The 21379-nt window shown below is 45.1% G+C and overlaps 1 protein-coding gene across 1 annotated transcript; it reads right to left on the reverse strand.

Annotated features, from left to right (window-relative positions):
• Positions 1–488: 488 nt before the first annotated feature.
• slc45a3 (solute carrier family 45 member 3) lies at positions 489–15208 on the reverse strand (the record flags this gene model as incomplete). Its single annotated transcript, XM_083660604.1, has 7 exons — positions 489–689; positions 2323–2601; positions 4436–4701; positions 5500–5984; positions 9176–9288; positions 9941–10182; positions 15043–15208. 7 exons carry the CDS (start codon positions 15206–15208, stop codon positions 489–491), a joined length of 1752 nt encoding a protein of 583 aa, XP_083516730.1.
• Positions 15209–21379: the final 6171 nt, after the last annotated feature.

Raw genomic sequence — 21379 nt, forward strand, 5'->3', positions numbered from 1 at the left:
AGGTAGAACAATAGTTAGGGTGTGGGCAGATCATTTAGAGAGGACATCTTAGTCACTGACCTACATCACCAGCACCTCCCAGTGCAGCTCAAAATACTGGGACACTTGTCCTTTCATACAAAATGGTATTGAAACGTTGGTTTATTTAGCTGATATTTGCTGCTAGGTTGCAGCTGGTCTCCCGTAGACGCCAAACAGAGCATACGGAGGAGAATATTGCAGCATACTGCACCATGTGAGGAGTCAAAACTCCAGTGTGGTTTCTTAGCAACAGAACACAGCAGGGTGTCGCTCGTAGACTCACAATGCACGGGCACCTCCTGCACCCTCCCCTGCACGCGAATAAAAAAATACGTTTCATACATGAACGTAGATTCTATTGTGTAGCCTACTCTTTTGACACTCTCCGCCTAGGGCTGTCAAAGAATATTCTATATTCGAATATATATTCGAATATAAAAAATGAAAATAATCTTGGGGATGCAGGGCTACTTCTTCCACTCTGCACCGTGTGGTCGCTCAGCACTAGAGGTGAGGTGACCCTCTGAGCGCTGGAGGTCAGCGCGGCTGTAGACCACCCCGGTGGAGCAGAGGAAGGCCAGCAGGCTGAAGCAGCAGGCAGACGCCGTGTAGGCCCTCACGCTGTCAGCCAGCTGCACGATGGAGCCCAGACACATCGCCGGCACCACCTGCGGCAGATAAGAGACATTTCCCCCCTCGATTTATTAGATAATCACACAATGGTGAGTGAGAGGGAATGCAGGGAGAAGAAAGGCCCGGGGTTATGCCGAATTCCGCATCCCCAGCAATAACTGCATGGCCACCATATTTTGGGCTGTTTTGACTTAAAAACAGGGGGGGAAGGAATGCACTATTCGGCAGAACACATTTTGTAGGCCTACCTGCCGAGATTTGCATCGCCCTGTTTTCAAGTCAAAACAGCTCAACGTATGGTGGGGATGCAATTCTGGTGGTTTGTACCTGCTGAGATTTGCACCCCCCCCGGGTTGACCGAGTGGCTCTGCCTGGAGCTCGAGCCGTGCGAGCCGCAGCTTGTGGTGGTTGCGGCTCGCAGTGGCTTGGCTTGCCGGGCAGGGCTCCAGGCACACGGGGGCAAAATATGGTGGGGTGAGGATGCAATTCTCGCCGGGGATACAGAATACGCCATAACACCTGATCATGTAGCAGAATGCTGCTGCAAGTGTAGGATGCCCCAGACACCCCATTCTTGAACTATAAAACCACAGATAGGAAATAGGATAAAAATTAAATAAATAGTACTGTACTGTTACTTCTACGACTACATCTTCTACTGATGATAATCATAATAAGATTTAAAAGCGAGGAAAAGCTAGCAGGATAATATCCTTTCGCAGGTTTATTCCATCATCTGGCATGGGCAAAGCAACAACAGATGTTTCAGCCAACAGGCCTTCTTCAGCGTTGTCAATCATAATAAGATTGACATGTAAAAAGAGTTAAAAACAAAAACAAAGAAATAAATAAACAAGCGCGTATTTGCAATAGCTGGCTGTGGCCAGATATGTGAATTTGTGTAACATCATCCACTCCATTGATCATCCACTCCATTGTGACATCATCCACTCCAATGACATTGATTTTGTGGACCAACATTTTTTGCTGGACCAACCACCAGAGTGACTTATAGAGCTGGGACCATGACTGGTCACAGCTAATAACAGCCACCCGGATGCCCAAGACACTACCATGTTTTGATTGTGTCTCTTCTAATCTGCAAATCAGATTTTAAATACACAAGTAAATAAATAAATATGCAAGGACGCCACTGACACATGAATAATTTTGTATAAATACCGGAAAAATCAAAAATAAAATAAAACTTCTTCAGTATGAAGAAAAAACATTAAATTGATTTTATCCAAATAAACCCAGTTTCAATGGAAATATATATACCGGTAGATATAGATATCGATATCAATACTGTTTGGTTTAATATCAGCTCGACTGAAACATAAAATCAACAAAAATTGTTGACATGCAGTATCTGACTGTTCTTGGGTCTGTCTAACCTGATAATGCATACTTGATGGAAATCCATAATTTAGAACAAACACTTTTGAAATGGCATTATGAGCACAATTGTATATATTTTAAGTTAATTCATTTTCAGTCAATTTTATGAATGAGAATGCTTAATTTAATTTAGAATGACTTAATCCCAATGGAAATGGAAATGTAGCATACAATGGAAACATGTAAACCTTACTACTAAAAAAAAAGTGTGTTAGTGTATTTATTGTGAAATATAGAGTTAAAAAAAATCTGATAGCCCAACCTCACCTGTGAGAGCAGGTAGGCACTATCCAGTAAAGCCACGTCAAAGCACATCCCTCTCTCTGAGACGGGTGTGGAGTCTTCTTCCTCTCTGTCATCATCTATCAGTAACAGGGAAGCATGGGGGGAAGCAACAGGGGGAGCTTCCCCGGGGAGGGTGACTCCCCCTGGGTGACCATTGCCATGAAGAGCGGCTGGATCGGAGGAAAGGAGGGACTTGGAGAGTGCCGGGTCGTCACTTTGACCATGCTGGAACGCTCTGGGCTTTGGAGACTTGAAAAAAGCCTGAAGGAGAGCGGAGTGAAAGAGAGGGGCAAAGACAAGCAAATAAGTGCTCAAACAGAGATCACTTTACTCAGATCTGCCCCAACCTTACTTACTTTTAAAAATAGACTAAAGACTTTTATGTTTACCGTCGCTTTTAACTGCTGACAGCTACTATGCAAACCCAATGAGTCCTCTATAAGCATCAACCATTTTATGTGGAGCACTTTTGCCTCTGTGTATGAAATGTGCTATACAAATAAACTTGACTTGACTTGACTACTATTTCTCCAATTATTCACATGTAATCAACTACACATCAACTCAAAATGTCTGCCCCCCCCCCCCCCCCCCCCCCCCCCCCCCCCCCCCCCCCCCCCCCCCGGAGCACGCAGCGTCCATCTCTCCCAAAAATACCTCAAATACTGATTCATCTGACCACAATACACGTTTCCACTGTGTGATGATGGTCAATCCCTGATTCCTCAGAGCCCAGAGAAGTCGATGGTGCTTCTGGACACGGTTAAGATAAAGCTTCCTTTTGGCACAGTGAAGTTGAACTGGCATGTGTGGATGTAACTACGTATTGTAGAGCCAAAGGTTTGCCAAAGTAATGAGCCCATGTGGTTATGTCACTTACGGGGTGAGATGAATGATGGTTCTTGATGCAATGCCGTCTGAGGGATTGGAGATCACGGTTCTTCAGCTTAGGCTTATTTTCTAAAATATTGTGCCCTTGTGCTTTACGCACTGAAATTCCTCCAGATTCCTTCAATCTTTTAATTATGTTATGCACCGTAGCGGGTGAAATATCCAAATCCCTTCCTGTCTTTCTTTGAAGAACAAATTAAATTAATTTGACTGGACAAGACATGAAATATCTTGTGTTCATGGGGTCAGCATGTCAATTTAGAAATCACTGCTTTCTTTCTTTCTTCTTCTTTTTTTTTTACATTTCGCATACCGCCCCAACTTTGTCTGATTTGACCTTGTAGAAGAATGACTGTTTTCGTCATAGTTTCACGTTAACTCGTGTTCATTCTGTACACATTTTCAGATTTGGTCTTCTGGAAACAAAATGTCATTAAATTGGGGTGCATGGCTCCAATGTGGGGGGTCTTTGATATGAAAAGGTTGAGAATCGCTGCTACACTGTACACACTATAATTATTATAGTATAATATATATTATAGTATAATATATAGGCTACAGTATGTTATATAATAATATATAGGCTACAGTATGTTATATAATAATATATAGGCTACAGTATGTTATATATCAGGGATACTCAACTTGCTTTGCCCGGGGGCCACTTTCGTGAAATGATAGAAGGCCAGGGGCCAGTTAATAAACAAACAATATACATTTTTCTGTAGCGGATTGTAGGTTTTTGGGGTGTCAGCCAGAGTTTAGTCTGACAATGTTGTGCACACCGGATAGTTAGTTAGGTTAAGTTAGTAGGCTACATACATAAGTGCCTGGGGAGCAAGCAGACGGCGGTATTTGACAATTTAGCAGCTAAATCATAGATTATTGAAAGATATTCCATATTCCAGACTGAAATGCTATAACAGAAGTGGAGTATTGACCAGAATGACATGAACATTTGGACACTTATTCAGCGGGTATCTTGCATGTTGCGTTCAGGTGCACTTTTTTTTTTTTTTTGAATTCCATCGCTGGCCACACAGGGGGCGCCCGCGGGCCGCATGTGGCCCGCGGGCCGCCAGTTGAGTATCACTGGGCTACAGTATGTTATATATAATATATAGGCTACAGTATGTTATATAGGCTACAGTATGTTTATATAGGCGTATATGCAGGGGCTTGGGAGAGTGTGGCTGGGACTCACCTGTGTGTCAGAGTGATAGAGACACAGCAGTGTGTATGGCAGGACCTGCAGGATGCAGAGGGTGTATCCCATCACGGCGGCCATGACGGTGACCGTCAGCACGCTGTTGGTGAGGGTCATGGTGGCGCTGGCCAGCAGCAGCAGAGCCACCCCGCTGCCGTACACCAGCCGGGCCCCCAGCACCGCCACCCAGCGGTCCATCAGCACCGAGCACAGCACCGACACCACACACTGCAGGAACAGGCCCACACTGGCCATACGCACACCTACAGGCACAAGCATACAGTAAATATATATATAAGCATACATACAGTGAATATATATATATATATACATGGGACAATCTGTTTATCTCACAATACCATTCACGAGTACGGCATATATGGACGATTCAATGCAACCACAATACGTTCAATGACAACAAGGTCTGATTGTGCAGAATTATGTTTATTTCTGGGACACAAATCTTTTTTATAGCGATGGCATTAGCTTGCTTGCTAGAATGTACATTTACAAATGTAATTACAAAGTGCAAATAATATAATAATATAATATTGATGGAGCACTCCCCAGACAGACAGACAGACAGACAGACAGACAGACAGACAGACAGACAGACAGACAGACAGACAGACAGACAGACAGACAGACAGATAAACACCTGGCGAAGTACTCTCTCAAAGTGCACTTACGCCTTTTGGCCCCAAATAGTTCAGTTTGTTCAGTGTTAGGTCTTTTGGTTTTTGATCAATAACTCTGGATTGGTTTAAAATTCATGTGCCCTTTATAGCAGTAGAAAGAGCTCATCAAGAGAGCTTTCATTTGATATATAACTCATTTTCACCCAAAATGTGACAATGCCCCTCTGGTTCTCACCCCTCGATAGGTCAACGGAAGCTATTGTTTATTGATTTATCTGGTAGGGTTAGGGCGTTGGGGTGGGTTGGGGCCCTATCTTGTGGGGTCTGGTTGCCACCTGATCTCCCATATTGTCATCTTCATCATAGTCAAACGAGCACAACGCGCTAGAGGAAAAAGACAGAATATACAATATCTCACCTTACCTTCGTCATAGCGTTTCCTCTCCTGTGACTCTGCCTTTGCATTGGGCACTCCTTGGTACAACCCCTGTCCCAAAAAGTCTGCGTAGAAGAGCATGCAACTCATCAGTGCCATCCAGCTACACAGCTCTGCCAGGAACAGCTTCCGTATGGCCACCGGCACACGCGTACACATTCCATACATACGTGGCAGCACCGACAGGCACGTTGACGCACATCGGCCCGCGGCGAGATAGAGACACTGCGCCTGGGGGAGGAACGGGTGACGGCAGTATCTGCTCCGCCAGCTCTTCAGCGGGCCCACGCCACTGGTCTTTGTTTCACCTCCTCCTCCTCCTCCTCTGCTCCGTCTCTCCTCCGGGATGAAGGGGGTGGTGAAGAGGCAGCAGAGGAAGAGGAGGGTCAGCAGGGCGTAGACGAAGGCCTCCTGGCCACCTAGGTACGCCGCCATGGGCACTCGGCTCCAGTCTATGGCAGGCAGCAGGAACCTGAGAGCGGAGTCAAAGTTAACGGCATATGGCTCTCTGCTGGGAGATATCCCTAAAAATGTCAATGTAAATTCAACACAGTGGGATACAGGGCACAGAAATAGAGACATGTGGAAAGCATAATATGATAGCCAAGAATAGGATAGAAAAGACCGACAATATAGAATGAGGCTGCATGTGTGACAGGTAGATTCCCTGTCTGTGTGACATTCCCCATTACATAAAGGGTAATTAGGGAAGTCAATGGGGAATTAGGGAATTCAAACACGCCAGAGTTATCCCTCTGCACAAAAAAGGAAGCAAATTGGAACATGGTAATTATCGCCCCGTCTCGATTCTCTCCTCCATTTCCAAGATAATGGAAAGAGTAATCTTTGAACAAATCAATAATTATCTCACTTCTCACAAACTCCTGTTTGATTTCCAGTCCGGTTTTAGAAAATCATATTCAACCGACACCTGTTTGCTTTACCTAACGGATCACATCCGAAAGGAAGTGGATAACGGTAAGTTCTGTGGCATGGTCATGTTGGACCTGCAAAAAGCATTCGACACTGTAAACCATAACATCTTACTCAGTAAACTCAGGGCTCTGGGTTTCAACAGCACGTCCTTAAACTGGGTTCGGTCCTACTTGACAGGTAGGCAGCAGGTGGTGGACATAAATGGGACTCTGTCCCGCCCTTGCCCCATTAGCTGTGGGGTACCCCAGGGGAGCATTTTGGGTCCACTGTTATTCCTGGTTTACATAAATGACATGAAATCTGCCTGTGACTGCCCTCTGTTCCTGTTCGCCGACGACTCCGCCCTCCTGTTCTCCGACACGGACAAGGGGGTGGTCGAGCAAAAACTTAGCAAGGAGCTGTCAAATGTTGGGGTTTGGCTCTCGGACAACCGACTGTCTCTCCATTTAGGGAAAACGGAGTCAATTTTATTTGCTTCCAAATTTAAGCTAAAAAAATCCCCGGGTTTTTCTATCAAGGTGGGTGACGTGTCTGTACCCTCAAAGGAAGAGATTACCTACTTAGGGTGTATCCTGGACAACAAGCTCTCAGGCGAGAAGATGGCTCATAAAGTCATTTCCAAAGTAATTCAAAAGACAAAATTTTTAGCCCGCATCTCCAAAATCATAAACAGTGCCACGTTGTTGATTCTGGCAAATGCACTAATTCAATGCCATTTCGATTACGCCTGCTCCTCCTGGTTTACGGCCACCACAGCCAAACTAAAAACTAGACTTCAGACGGCCCAGAACAAGCTGGTGAGGGTTGTCCAGGGCCTTCACCCCAGAACCTCTCTGCTCCGCTCTCATTTCCTCAGCCTTAGGTGGCTGAGAGTGGAGGAGAGGGTCTCTCAGATCAAGCTATGTATGGTCCACAGGATCATGAACCTGGAAGCCCCTGCGTACCTCTCCGGTTATTTCCGGAGGGTTAGCGAGGTGCACAGCTATTCCACCAGGGGTAGTTACACAAACGTTGTACTTTTTAAATTTAAAAGTTTAACAGGTAAATGTACTTTTTTATACTCAGCAGCGATCCTGTGGAACAGCCTCCCCGAAAATATTAAAACTCTTGGGTCCAAACTCACGTTTAAGTCCACCTTAAAACAGTGGCTACAGAACGGCCCCTAAGGTTGGCCCTTTTTGCAGAAAAGGGGTCGTAATGTTTTTATTCCAGAATTGTAATTTCTTTTAGTTTCTCTTGCTTGTATTATATATTATATAATATATAATATTATATATTATGTATTATATATTATATTTATACTAGATATTCCTGCATATACAGGTAATTTCTTTTAAGATCTCTTGTATATATTTTTGGTATGTACAGATTTGTGTACATAGGTGGTTTTAGTACACATGTTATTTATTTTTGCCTTAGAAGTCGTTAAATTATTTCCATGTGTTAAGTGCTTGTTATGTCCTGTAGTGTTGAATGTCCCTCGCGCACACACGCGCTCATACACGCACACACTCATTCATTCCTTTTTGCCTCACTCTAAGGACCACAATGGAAATAAGCCCTCGGGCTTTGTTGTGTTTTATTCCTTTTGTCTCTAATGATATGGTTGTACCCTGTATTTCTCATGTTCGTTGATTCAATAAAGTATTCAATCAATCAATCAATCAAAATGGACTGTTTGAAACCGGTCCTTATTACAGAAAGAGTGGACTATATAGTGTGTTGGCCATTTTGTACTAGTGTCTGAATTCTCAACTGTTAATTTGATTCACTATATAGTCCACTATAAAATATGTAATACACCTTGCCCGGGTCCCACACCTCCGGCAGAGACCCCCCTCCAGAACCCCGCTCACCAGGCCAGACCCGTGCCCCCCACTCTTAAGCACCCCCCGCACACTACACCCAACCCCCCGCCCCGACCCGCGTGCCCCTGGTAATCCTTTTCAAAACTAGTGCCCCTGGTAATCCAGAGGCACTAAGCGTTATTTTATTTTAATATACACTGCAATTTCTAGTGAACAGAGAATGTAGCCTACATTTTCTCCCATATACCACAATGCAATGCTGTCGTTGGCTGACTAATGGTTCTTCTCGAATAGGGATGATGCAGCCACCCAGATTCTGACTCCCCCCCCCCCCCCCCCACACACACACACACACACACACACACACACACACACACACACACACACACACACACACACACACACACACACACACACACACACACACGTATATGTGTCTGGATTTCAGACTCTGGTGCTATTGTATTTTGTTTCTTATTGTAGGTTACCGCCCCCTGCTGTTTTGCCTTACCAACATACTTTTTAAATTGTAGTTATGGGAGGGGGGAAATCCATAGCAGCTTCCGGCTTCCCTCATAGGTAAACATTTAGTAAATAAACTTTTGTTTTGTGAGCTTGAAACAATTTCTGTTTCATGACAAATGTACCTGCACATTCCTTGGAAAAGGAGTATTTCATAGAACATTATTACAGGATGATGGGTTAAAAAAGTGCACAGTGACACACACACACACACACACACACACACACACACACACACACACACACACACACACACACACACACACACACACACACACACACACACACACACACACACACACACACACACACACACACACACACAGGTGCCTGATTGGACAAGAGAAGGAGAGAGATGGAGCCAGTAGGAGGTGGAATATTTTGGTGAGTGCCCTACCCCAGGCAGCCCCCCAGGCTGGTCATCAGGGAATGGACTGAGAAAGCTCTGCGGTTCTCTTCCTCGCCGGGGAAAAGGTCTGACAGCAGGGCCACCAGGACGGTTAGACAGGCCTGAGGAGCCAAGACAGGGCTTAGATGATACCTAACAACCACCAAGTTAGAAACATGGACCTAGAACCAACACAGTGCTTCATCCCAATTCCTTCTATGATCCTTGATCTCTGATGATTCTTGATGATCTCTGGTTATTCTCTCAGACAGTGATTCTCCACCTTTTGCTAGTCATGAGCCCCTTTGAGCATATTGAGAAGTCTCCTAAACATTCTAATGAATAACTACAGACCATGATTTCAAAGTCGTCTAGTCTAGTGTATCTAGGCTATAGGAATTAAAGTGAAGCTTTTGCATGGATTTAAGTGTGTGAAATGAATCTTTTCTTTTTATTTTGTATTCATTAAATTGGTTACAATTGTTCCTACTCCACACTGAGGCTCTGCAGTAAACTCCAGTGCCTCAAGCACTGATTAAGAAATGCCACCCTAAAGGTGTGTTCACACCAAGGCTAAAAAAGTTCACTTGCTCGAGTTTGACCACACAAACTATTCGCCAAAGTTGAAAATTTTCAACTGGAGCGAATGAGCCATTCGCCCTGCAAAATTTTGCTTCATTTAGCTTGTTTGCATTGACTTTATTATGTAATCTTGACGAATTTGCAAATTTAGCCTTGGTGTTAGATGTGTGCATTGTTCAGCCATCGCCTCACCTGTCCACAGAAGTCCATCAGACATACAGCTGCTGCCTGCAGTGCTGCTTCTAGCCAGTAGGAGTGCTGTGGGGACAGCAGGATGGCCAGGCGCCCAGCCTGGGGCATGACCTGCAGGCCTAGCAAAACTCCCATGCTCAGCACCCAGACAAAAGGCCGGCGTCGACCAAAACGTCCCCGCCACGAATCACTTGCTGAGCCGATAACTGGCACGAAGATCATCCCGAGAACTGGACCCACCCCTGATAGAGAGAGGGAGATGGAGTTCAGCAGGGTTCATATAGACATTACTAGATGAAATTCAAGGACTTTCAGGTACTTTTTCAAGCTAATTTCTTTCATTTTCAAGGACTTCACGCAAAGCAAATAATTTATTTTCAAATATAAATTTGCCCCAAAGGGGGCATCACATTTGAATTACAGAGTGTGCCCTAAACAAGTCAATTCTACTATCAATCCTATGAGTTGGACGGGAAAAACATTTGCCTGATGTCAATTTAAATATTTACTTTTAATGGTGGTAAATGTAGCAAGCTGCTTGAACTGACAAAGGCCACCAGGCCGAAATGCCTTTTCAAACTTTGCATCTGATCCAGAGTGCATGCTTTCCTCTTTTTCATTCGTAAATGTAGCAAAACAGACCAGACTGGTCACTGGGCGTCTGTTCTCACAACCAGGTCAAACTATGGCCAAATATCGGGAGCATTCCTCCATTCCGGCCTGCAGCAGCAGAGGTGGGATGCAGACAGTTCCTGCAGCCATGCACACCTCCACCCAGGGGCGGACTGGGATCATAATTCAGGCCGGGCATTTATGGCTCATTTCCACCACATTTTACTGCCCTGCACAGGTCGTCACCAGTCGGCTCTACTCGTTTCGGCCCGATGGATGTTCTGCTTTGACCGCCGATCATCTGCCCCCGCCCACCCCCGCCCACAGCTGGTCGTCATAGCGACCGCATATCTGTCCTCCGCCTAAAAGCCGAAGTAGGCTATAACATAACGTTACAATTAAATCCATCCACAGAACTTTTAAACTGTTTATGAAATACTGGTGCCTCTAAATGACCTACAGTGTACATGGGCAAATGTGACAATCGGCCAGGAGAATGGATATCACTTTGTAGTTAGGCAAACTCACAGGCATGCACTGCGCGCGGACGGGAGAGGCGCAACAGAGTGAAGCCTGTACCCCGGCGGCCTCTCACCAGGCAAGACCGTGGCTTCACCAAAGACCCGCCTGCGGCCTAGCGGAGCGCTGCACAGGAGCTTCCTGAGGAGCGGACTTTTTTCTCTCTCAGACAATTGAAACCACCGCCACGATTTTATTTCACCAGAGGCGAAGGCAGCAACACAAAAGACTGATGGAAATATACATAACAGAAGAGAAGGTAAGCCCACTAAACTGGTATGCAGCATTGCATTGACAGTCAGTAGATAGACAGAGTAAACACGATTCTGCCTGACCAATCAGTCGTCAACAATGTTTTCACGTCACCGTATGGTACCGGGTTCACAGAATAGAACCCCGACGAGGCAGGTACGAAAAGTAGCACGACTCAACTCCAATACAACCCGGGCTGGGACAGTTTTTACCGGTGGAATGAGACCATTTATCAAGTCGAGCGGAGCGGGACCGCGCTACTACCTGCGGTGGAAATGAGCCATTATACCAAGCAGGCCAGGCCAATACGGGCTGACGCGCGCAAAGATTTTGGGCCGTTTGAAGCCCAATTTGGGTCGTTTGAAGTCAGATTTAGTGAATATAATGCTAACGCGATGATACATGTTACCTATTTGTTCACTAATATAAACATCAACATTGCATACTATCGTGCATACTAATAAATAATAATAATAATAATAGATGGGGCTTATATAGCGCTTTTCCATAGCTCAAAGACGCTTTACAGTACACAAAAACTAAACACTGGGGGGGGGGGGGGGGTGACGTTAGTGAACATATAACGACAGAGATTACACTAAACACTGAGTACTATGTGTGGGGGGGCGGTAGTGGTGAGACAAGACAGTAGACAGAGACAGCACACAAGCAAGGATGGGGGGAGGGAGCAAAGGGACTAAGAGAAGGTGGTGGAAAAGAGATGGGTTTTGAGGCGGGAGTGGAAGACTGTGAGGGACTCTGAGGTTCTGATTTCTTGGGGAAGGGCGTTCCAGAGTCTGGGAGCTGCCCGAGAGAAAGCTCTGTCCCCAAAGCTGCGGAGTTTGGACTTGAGGGTGGAAAGGAGGTCGGCTGAGGAGGATCTGAGGGACCGGGAGGGTTGGTAGGGGGAGAGGAGGTCTGTGAGGTAAGGGGGGGCCAGTTGATGAAGGGCTTTGTAGGTGATGACCAGGATTTTGTAGTTGATGCGGTAGGAGATGGGAAGCCAGTGGAGTTCTTTGAGGACAGGGGTGATGTGGTGCCAGGATTTGGTCTGGGTGAGGAGTCGAGCTGCTGCGTTCTGAACCAGTTGGAGCCTGTTGATGAGGGTGGCGTTGATGCTGTGAAGGAGTGAGTTGCAATAGTCCAGGCGGGAGGAGATGAAGGCGTGAATGAGAGTTTCAGCAGTGGAGTGTGAGAGGGAGGGGCGACTTTTGGCAATATTGCGGAGGTGGTAGAAGGAGGATTTGACGATTTGACGGATGTGGGGTTCAAGGGAAAGGGTGGGGTCGATGATGACGCCGAGATTGCGTGCCTGGGAGACAGTGGTGTTATCGGTGGTGAGGGTGGGGTTATTGGTTTTGGATAGAGTGGACTTGGAGCCGATGAGGAGGAGTTCTGTTTTATCACTGTTGAGTTGTAGGAAGTTTTCTTTCATCCAGGATTTAATGGCAGACAGGCAGGAGTTGATGTGGGAGAGGGGTGGGTTGTGGGGGGAGGTGGTGCTGAGGTAGATCTGGGTGTCGTCGGCATAACAGTGAAAGTCCAGGTTGAAGTGACGGAGGATCTGACCGAGGGGGAGGATGTAAGTGATGAACAGAAATGGACCGAGTACAGAACCTTGGGGGACACCATGTGAAACTATAGAGGGAGCAGAGGAGTGGTTGTGCAGGGAAATGAACTGAGACCGGTTGGAGAGGTAGGAGTGAATCCACCTGAGTGCAGTACCTTCGATACCGAGATCTTCCAATCTGGAGAGCAGGATGTTATGGTTCACGGTATCGAAGGCTGCACTCAGGTCGAGGAGGATGAGGATGGTGAGGGATCCGGAGTCGGCAGAGGTGAGGAGGTCGTTGAAGACTTTAATGAGTGCTGTTTCAGTGCTGTGGAGGGGGCGGAAACCAGATTGTAGGGGTTCGAATAGGTCGTTGGAGTGCAGGTGGTGTTGAAGTTGGGTGGCTACTATACGTTCCAGGGTTTTTGAGAGGAAGGGGAGGTTGGAGATAGGCCGGCCGGTAGTGATTGAGGCAGGATGGGTCAAGACCGGGTTTCTTCAGGATGGGAGTGACAGCAGCAGTTTTGAAAGCAGAGGGGACAGTGCCATGGGAGAGTGAGGAGTTGAAGAGGTTTGTGAGGTAGGGGCAGATGACAGGAAGGCATGATTTCAAAAGGGGGGTGGGGAGGGGGTCAAGGGAGCAGGTTGTGGGTTTGGATGAGCTGATGAGTTTGGAGACGGTGGAGGCAGTGACAGGGGTGAACCGGGAAAGACGGCGGTGGGGGGGGGAGGCTAGGAAAGGCAAGCGGGATGGAGAGGAGAGAAGCAGGGGTAGGGGCAGCTGGGGGGGACAGAGGGGACAGTGATTTGGTAGATGGTGGTGATTTTGTCAGCAAAAAATTGAAGGAAAGCAGTGCATTGTTCAGATGAGGAGGTAGGGAAGGCGTCGGTACGGGGCTTGAGGAGGCTGTTGACGGTGGAAAAGAGGGTTTTGGGATTACGGCTGGGGTCGTTGATGATGGAGGAGAAATAGGCAGACTTGGCGGCAGTGAGGGCATCTTTGTAGGTTGAGAGGTGGAGTTTGTAGGCTTCAAGGTGAACGGTGAGTGGTGTTTTCTTGATGAGTCTTTCCAGTTGGCGGCCGGTCTGTTTGAGTGTGCGGAGTTGAGGTGTGAACCAGGGTGCAGAGGTGGTGAAGGAGACGGTTTTTGTTTTGAGAGGGGCCAGCGGGTTGAGGGAAGCAGATAGTGTGTTGTTGAGGTTGTTGGTGAGATCATCAGGTGAGGTGGGGGGAGGTTACTGCGTTATATCATCATGTGTCTGTTTGTTTGTGTGACTCCGTGCACGCACAGCCTCACCTCGAGTGGCCTGCGCTGGGACGAGTCTGACTGACAACTCATTCCTGCCTGCCTGTCTGCTGGCTGCTATCCACGCAAATAGGAACACTACTGGCCTCAGTGGCCTGCCTGGCCTGCTGTTCAGTGAGTGGCCTGACTGCGGGCACAATATATATATATATAGGCTATATGTTCAGTGAGTGGCCTGACTGTGGGCACACACACCAAAAAAAACATTTTTATTATTATTATTATTTTTTCAGGCCAGGCCAACGGGCATTTGCCCGACGTGCCCGATTATGCAGTCCGCGCCTGCCTCCGCCCCACATGTTAAAAGGTTCACCAGCAGCAGCTTACACAGCAGGCCTTGCACAGCCCACTGATGCTCCCCCTGCATACCTGATTTCTACCCCTTATATACCTTTGCCTCCTTTCCTACGTTTCCTTTTACAGTCCTGTTTGAATGTAATATCTCCGCTTTGCACATTAACAGTCATGTTGTGAAACAATTGCTCTGTGTGAACAGAACTTCAATCAAATGGATTTCTAGAGGGGTTTTGGTGGGTTGTCAGCTCTTGAAGAAGTCCTCTTCAGATTGCAACAAAGACCGCCTTACTTATTTTCCCTGCTGACATGGCAGACAAACGCTGCAATGGCAGAGGAAAATGGGTGTGCGAGTATAAATGAATTGTCATTTATACAACACAACATACAAGAACAACAGAACATACATCAACAGAACATACAACATTCCAGACATTGCTGAACATCTTGAACATCTTGAACCACCGCATCTCAGCTCGACTGTCTGCATTCTCTATTGTCTATCTATGTTCTCAAAAAAACTGTCCTGACATGACCTGCAGTGTTCTCACGTTTCAGCTACTCACCAAGCACCATGGTCATGTAGCGTTCCTCCATTCCGGCCTGCAGCAGCAGCGGTGGGATGCAGACAGTTCCTGCAGCCATGCACACCTCCGCCCCACATGTTAGAAGGTTCACCAGCAGCAGCTTACACAGCAGGCCTTGCACAGCCCACTGATGCTCCCCCTGCATACCTGATTTCTACCCCTTATATACCTTTGCCTCCTTTCCTACGTTTCCTTTTACAGTCCTGTTTGAATGTAATATCTCCGCTTTGCACATTAACAGTCATGTTGTGAAACAATTGCTCTGTGTCAACAGAACTTCAATCAAATTGATTTCTTTAGAGGGGTTTTGGTGGGTTGTCAGCTCTTGAAGAAGTCCTCTTCAGACCGCCTTACTTATTTTCCCTGCTGACATGGCAGACAAACGCTGCAATGGCTGAGGAAAATGGGTGTGCGCGAGTATACATGAATTGTCCCATTGAAGCAAGCGTGTGGCCACATCTCCTTGTGCGTGGGCTCTTCATGTGGAGTTCAGATAGAAGCGTCTAGGTCCATCGTACTTGTACAGGGCCTAAGAAATGAGAAAATGCACCTGTCAGCAATGGCATCATCTTCAGAGGAGCCTAAGCATTTCCTATCAGATCATCCTCCTGCATGGCTGCACCAAATAGTCTGACTCAAATCACATTGCACATTGATTGCCCAAACTGTAAACTTGAGGAGTAACATTGCATCAGAAAAAGGCCTTCTTAGTGTTTGTTGATGCCAAACCACAGGTATCAGAAAATAGGAAAAAACAATCAAACAGACGATGAGAAAAAAAAAAACAGAAAGATGTTTGCATTACAGGTGGGTGTCTGGCCCGGGTGACAGATTTCCAGTAGATTTGCGTATAATCAAGCATTGATAATAGTCAATAGTATTGGGGATGCCGAGGTGGTAGGGGGCTCTGTGATAGCAAATTATTGATTGAGTGCTTATTGATTGATTGCTTATGAACTAAATACACTTAAAACGGATATCTCATTATTTATGGATCAGCAGGGCATTTCAGCAATTTTTCCATCACAGCTCCCAAATAGAATTCTGCTTAGGGCCCCAGGAAGGCCGGTTGGGCTGGTCCATGGTTGCTTGACAGCTTTCTATCCTGCTACACCTCCTGAATAATGCGCTGTGTTGATTCTCAGTAAAATAGACCCTTTTGACACCAGAAAGGCAGCAGGGATTTTGAGCTGTGTCCTTTGGGGTGTGAATAATCTGTCTCCAACACACGTGTTCAATAATCACTGCTGGCCAGGAAGGAAGGAAGAGTGTGTGTGTGGCAACTACACTATTTATAATGTTGACGTTCAGGACCAGTTTTCTTTCCTGATGTTTAGTTTGGTTTCCTTGGTGCTATAAGACCAAGGGAGTCACACAGACATGTCTAAACACACTGTTTTTCAAATACAGAACTCCATGCTACTACTGTGTGTTAAGTTTCAGTCACTCATTATAAACAAGAAGCCCATGTCTCTGTTAACCATTCATCCTTCGAGACACTATTAAAGGAACACTCCGCCCATTTTCAACCAGCTTTGTATCATTAGAACATCAGTAGTATATCAGAAAACTGTAAACTGTTTTGAAGTCTGTCATTTAATTTGACAGTTATTGAGTGTTAAAGTGTGGACCAGCGACATCACTGGTCCACACTAACTCAAATGAATAACTCATGAACTCAAATCAACTCTCAATAACTGTCAAACTAGATGACGGTTTTGAAGTCATTCATCTAGTTTGACAGTTATTGAGAGTGGATTTAATTTGAGTTAGTTAGTCCACACTTTAACACTCAATAACTGTCAAATGAAATGACAGACTTCAAAACAGTTTACAGTTTTCTGACATACTACTGATGTTCTAATGATACAAAGCTGGTTGAAAATGGGCAGAGTGTTCCTTTAAGCGTTAAGTAATCAAGCGTTCTATTGCTTCACTCGCCACATAAAAGCCCTTTGAGCCCCTCTTTCAAGACAAGCAACAAAGTGGTGAGGAATGCCAGCAACAAGCTCACCCAGTTGCCTCTGAAGCTCAGTAGTAGTAGTAGTAGTGTGGGCGTGCGCGCGGCGCGTGTCCCCATTCCAGTCATCCGGGTAGGGAAGCGATGATCAGACAGGTGGAGAGACACTCCCGCCAAGAGGTAAGGAGATCCTCCCGGCTCTCTGGGGGGGAACTCAGTTTAGGAACCGAAGGATCTGTTTTCTTATCGCTCCCTCTGGGTCAACCTGTGTAGGCGGGAACCTGCTGCCTCATTCCAACATGCCGAGCCCTCCTATGACAGATGGAGGGCTTGGTCTTATGATCAGTGTGTTGGGCAAGTTACTTTCAAAATGTAATATACTACATATTACTAGTTACTTTCATTTGAAAGTAATAAGTTACTTTACAATATTACTTTCTGTGTAGAGTAACTTGTTAGTTATTACACTACTTTTGCATTACTTTTACCAAAACAACAGCAGGAGCAGAATGACATCCCCGCCCCGGAACCATCCCAAAAAATAATGTCAACCGCCTTGAAGTCAGTGTAAGCAATCCAAAATTCTAAATGTTATTATTTTCCTTTGTTATTGTCATCTATAGTGGTTATTTGCATAAAAACACAGTTTGATTAGGAAATGATTGTATCTTTTTTAAATATGTGCTTTGATTTAATAAAATGTAACTCAATTTGTAACTTGAGTTACTTGAGAAAGTAACTGGTATAATATTACTGAAATCCTATAAGTAATAAGTTATATTACTGAGTTACTGCTAAAAGTAATATATTACTATGTTACTTTTGTAATGAGTTACCCCCAACACTGCTTATGATGATATCTTTGGCTGATTTCTTTCCCTGCTCTAGCACACAGATCCTGACATTAACGGTTTAACAGGCACAGGATTGGAATAGAAGTTCTCTCTGCTGCTAGGAAAGAATAAAGTTTGGGGATTTGCTGCTTAGTACCGGAAATGTCGCTGGCAGACATCAACAGGCAGTTCTTAATGGACTAAAATAATTGATTAAACAACAACTTTGATCAGAGCAAACGTTAAGTCCAAGCTACATTGAGCACAATTTTTATGTAGCTACTAATACACCCATCTTAGCCTAAATGACAAAGCGGTCTGTGCCTGTGTAAGAGCATCCCATCCGCCCTCGTTTTGAAATTCTAGTAGGGAGGGACACTTGTCTGCCCACTACGGAAGCCCTGAGAGGCAAGAGAAAAAATACAAATTATTATCCATTTTCTAAGTCTGATCTAAATTGTGTTCTCTCCTGTGTTTATGACTTAAGAACCGGTACTATGTGGGGGTGTTGTGGTAATACTCATTTCAACCACAAGAGTGAACAAGAGTGTAGAGGTTCACTCTTGTGGCCATGCTTTGAAAAATTAAAGACTTTTGAATTACAGATGAATCTAAATCAGAAGTCCTGTAAATATTTCTGGTTAGTGAAGTTCAATTTATTGAAAGCGTTACCTCCTGCTGCCATTTGGAGCTGTCAAAGTGCAAAGTTGTCTCATGCAAACTGACAAGACGCATTTCAGATTGTATGTCTCCTGGTGTTACACAGGGGGTCCGAAAAGTCTAAAATCATATGGAAACTGCCAACTGAACAGGAATCAAAACTGGGATTTGAACAATGCTGACAAACCAGAAACCCTGGAGCCTTCAGACCACATGACCATTCTGACAACCAGAGTGTGGGGAACATGCAACAAGAACAAATGATAAGGTCCATCTGAGTGTGGAGTGCAGTCTTCAGATAATGAACATCAACATCAAAGATTTGATAGACCAGTTATTATGTAGTTTCTATCTTTTACAAATAACACCACACAAGCATAAAAAAAAAGTCAGATAGAACCATATAATTCCAAGAATACAGTGTAACTCCACCCTGCGATGAAGCTATTCTAGCAGGCTGAGAGGGAACACAGAAGCCAGACACTATAGCCATCATGCCCTATGTTGTTTGCTGAGCCTATCATAAACCTGATAGCTGTATCCTGCTACGCCTTGCTGTGAAGGGTGACCATTGTAACCCGCCACACCAACCTGGCAAGTGAGGTAACCTGAAGCCCTTTCAAAGTCAGCAGCTTCAATACAGCCAAATATGTTGGGGGAGGAGCTTAACTGAATAATGAAAGAAATAAGCAGCATAGTGAATAGTAGCCTATAATAGTAGACTGACTGAAAAGCAGATGGCAATGAATAAAGAGTGAACCCACCTTGATGTTGACAGCACGGTGGCCATGTTGCGAGTCGGTTTCAGGACGTTTGAAGTACACACGCCAGCAGTATAAAGTGCTGAGGAGCCTATATGTGCATACAAAAATATGAGAAAAGGAAGCAAGGTCAAACTGACAACACACCATTAGCTCAGTGACAGGTTGTTTATGCTGTACTCACCCTTCTTGTCTGTGTGTGAAGAAAGCCATAACACAGTATGTTCTCATGGATTCAGCTTGTCATCAAATCATGTTTTTTCATTGACATAATTGTAGTTTTTGTGGTTTTCCTCGACAGCGATGGAAATATCAGTCTGTTACATGAGTGAATCAAACCTGACCGGTGGTCCATCTGCACATAAGGTGTAGTTAAGTAAACATCTCATGTCATCCAAATGACATTATTGGCAGGATTGATATGAAACTGATCTGAAGTTAGTATTTCTGCAGGCTCTTCCATCATGCAGAAAAAGTTGGCTGCAGTTTCCATGAGCATCACGCTGCAAACAGCACCACCGTGTGGCTGAGAGGGAGCACTGCACCAAGTATTAGAGAACTCATTCCAACAGAAAAGCCTCTGGCTGGCAGTGGCACATCTCTCACCAGCTGACACTCATACAGCACAACAAGAGCTCAACGTCAGAAAACAACTAGTTAAATCCGTATAAAAAGTAGGTTGCCTTTATTAGAAGCTGGGAAACCAAAACATTATCAACATCGTTGTTAATACTTTTTTTTTGTAAGACCACAATATTGCCTTTATCAGCATCACCGCTTCGCACTTTTTCCACAACATGCAAAAGATTCAAGAGTTCAGTGTTCCTTTTTCCACGCTACTGACAAAAGCTTCCCCACTTCGTTACCTGTAGGAATCACAACTTACATTTAAATTGCCAGTACAATTGAAGGTACATAGAAAAACAAAATCAAAACAGCACAATAGAAGAAATTGTAGAATGGATGAAATATAATAAATTCATAGCCTTATGCCATGTGACTGCCTCCTATGGGATAGGAACCCCTGCTGCTTAGCTAGAGTATTCCCCAATCAGGCCCCTCCTGTACTGTGAACTACAAGACGGTATCCCTGACTGATCCTGCAAACACGGCTTCTCAGGGTAATTAGAAGACCTATTTGGTTTCTTATTCCTACCCAATTGTCTTAAAATGGCAGAAGTTATTGCGGATTTGGTGCCAATTTGGGAGCTGAACATAGAAAAAAAACACACACTGAACCGCTATAGTCGTCAAACCATCAAATGAATGTGCTTCAGAACCAAAGACCGGTTTGAGCGTGTTCTGAAAACATCCAGGAGACGTCTCTTTGCGGCGTTTGGACAATTCAGAAGAGGGTAGTGTGTACGGTTCACTCCTGACAATATTATGTTCCCAAGATCACAATGGCAGCTTTACTTAAGATTTTATTTATTTCGCTTCGACATCAAACCCTACTTATCACCGCAAAAAAAGACTGTCACGAGTGCTGTGACTGATCTCCACGTCACTAGTATCGAGATCATTTATGGCTTTGGATGGTCTACTGATCATACAAATTTGTTGACCCACTCAAGCCTAATTGTGCCAATTGTGGCAAAGACCTAAAAACACGAGGTCAGATTACATTCTCAAGCCTCTCCTCCAGTGATCTCCACTGATGATGCCCGGAGCCACTGCTTCCCCATTAACACAGAACTAATGGAAATTAAGGCATTAATAAATAGACAAACGAATGCCTAGCAATGTTGTCTCAACTGTTTCTCAGCCTCAGCACCATCATTTTGAATTTTAAAGCCCCATTAAGTAACTTTATTACCGAACAGCTTTTTAATCATTTTGATGGTACAGCGACTTCTAATAGGGAGAATGGCAGCTCAGTTATTCCCACACCGCTCTCCCAAGGTCTGTTCCTATACACAGGGATGCAAAGTCATGGATAGTTTAAAAGGGGACAGACACCAGGGCAGACATAGAACCACTCAGAGATCCTATTTTAGTATGAAAAAGGTGACTAGTTTGCATCCCTGTATACTATGCATTCTTGGTGTTGCACGAGGCGATTTGACAGTGTCAAATTGCCTGGAACTTTTAAGTCCATTTCC

Source organism: Poromitra crassiceps (genome assembly GCF_964638095.1).
Source record: "Poromitra crassiceps genome assembly, chromosome: 25".
Taxonomy (NCBI): Eukaryota; Metazoa; Chordata; class Actinopteri; order Beryciformes; family Melamphaidae; genus Poromitra; species Poromitra crassiceps.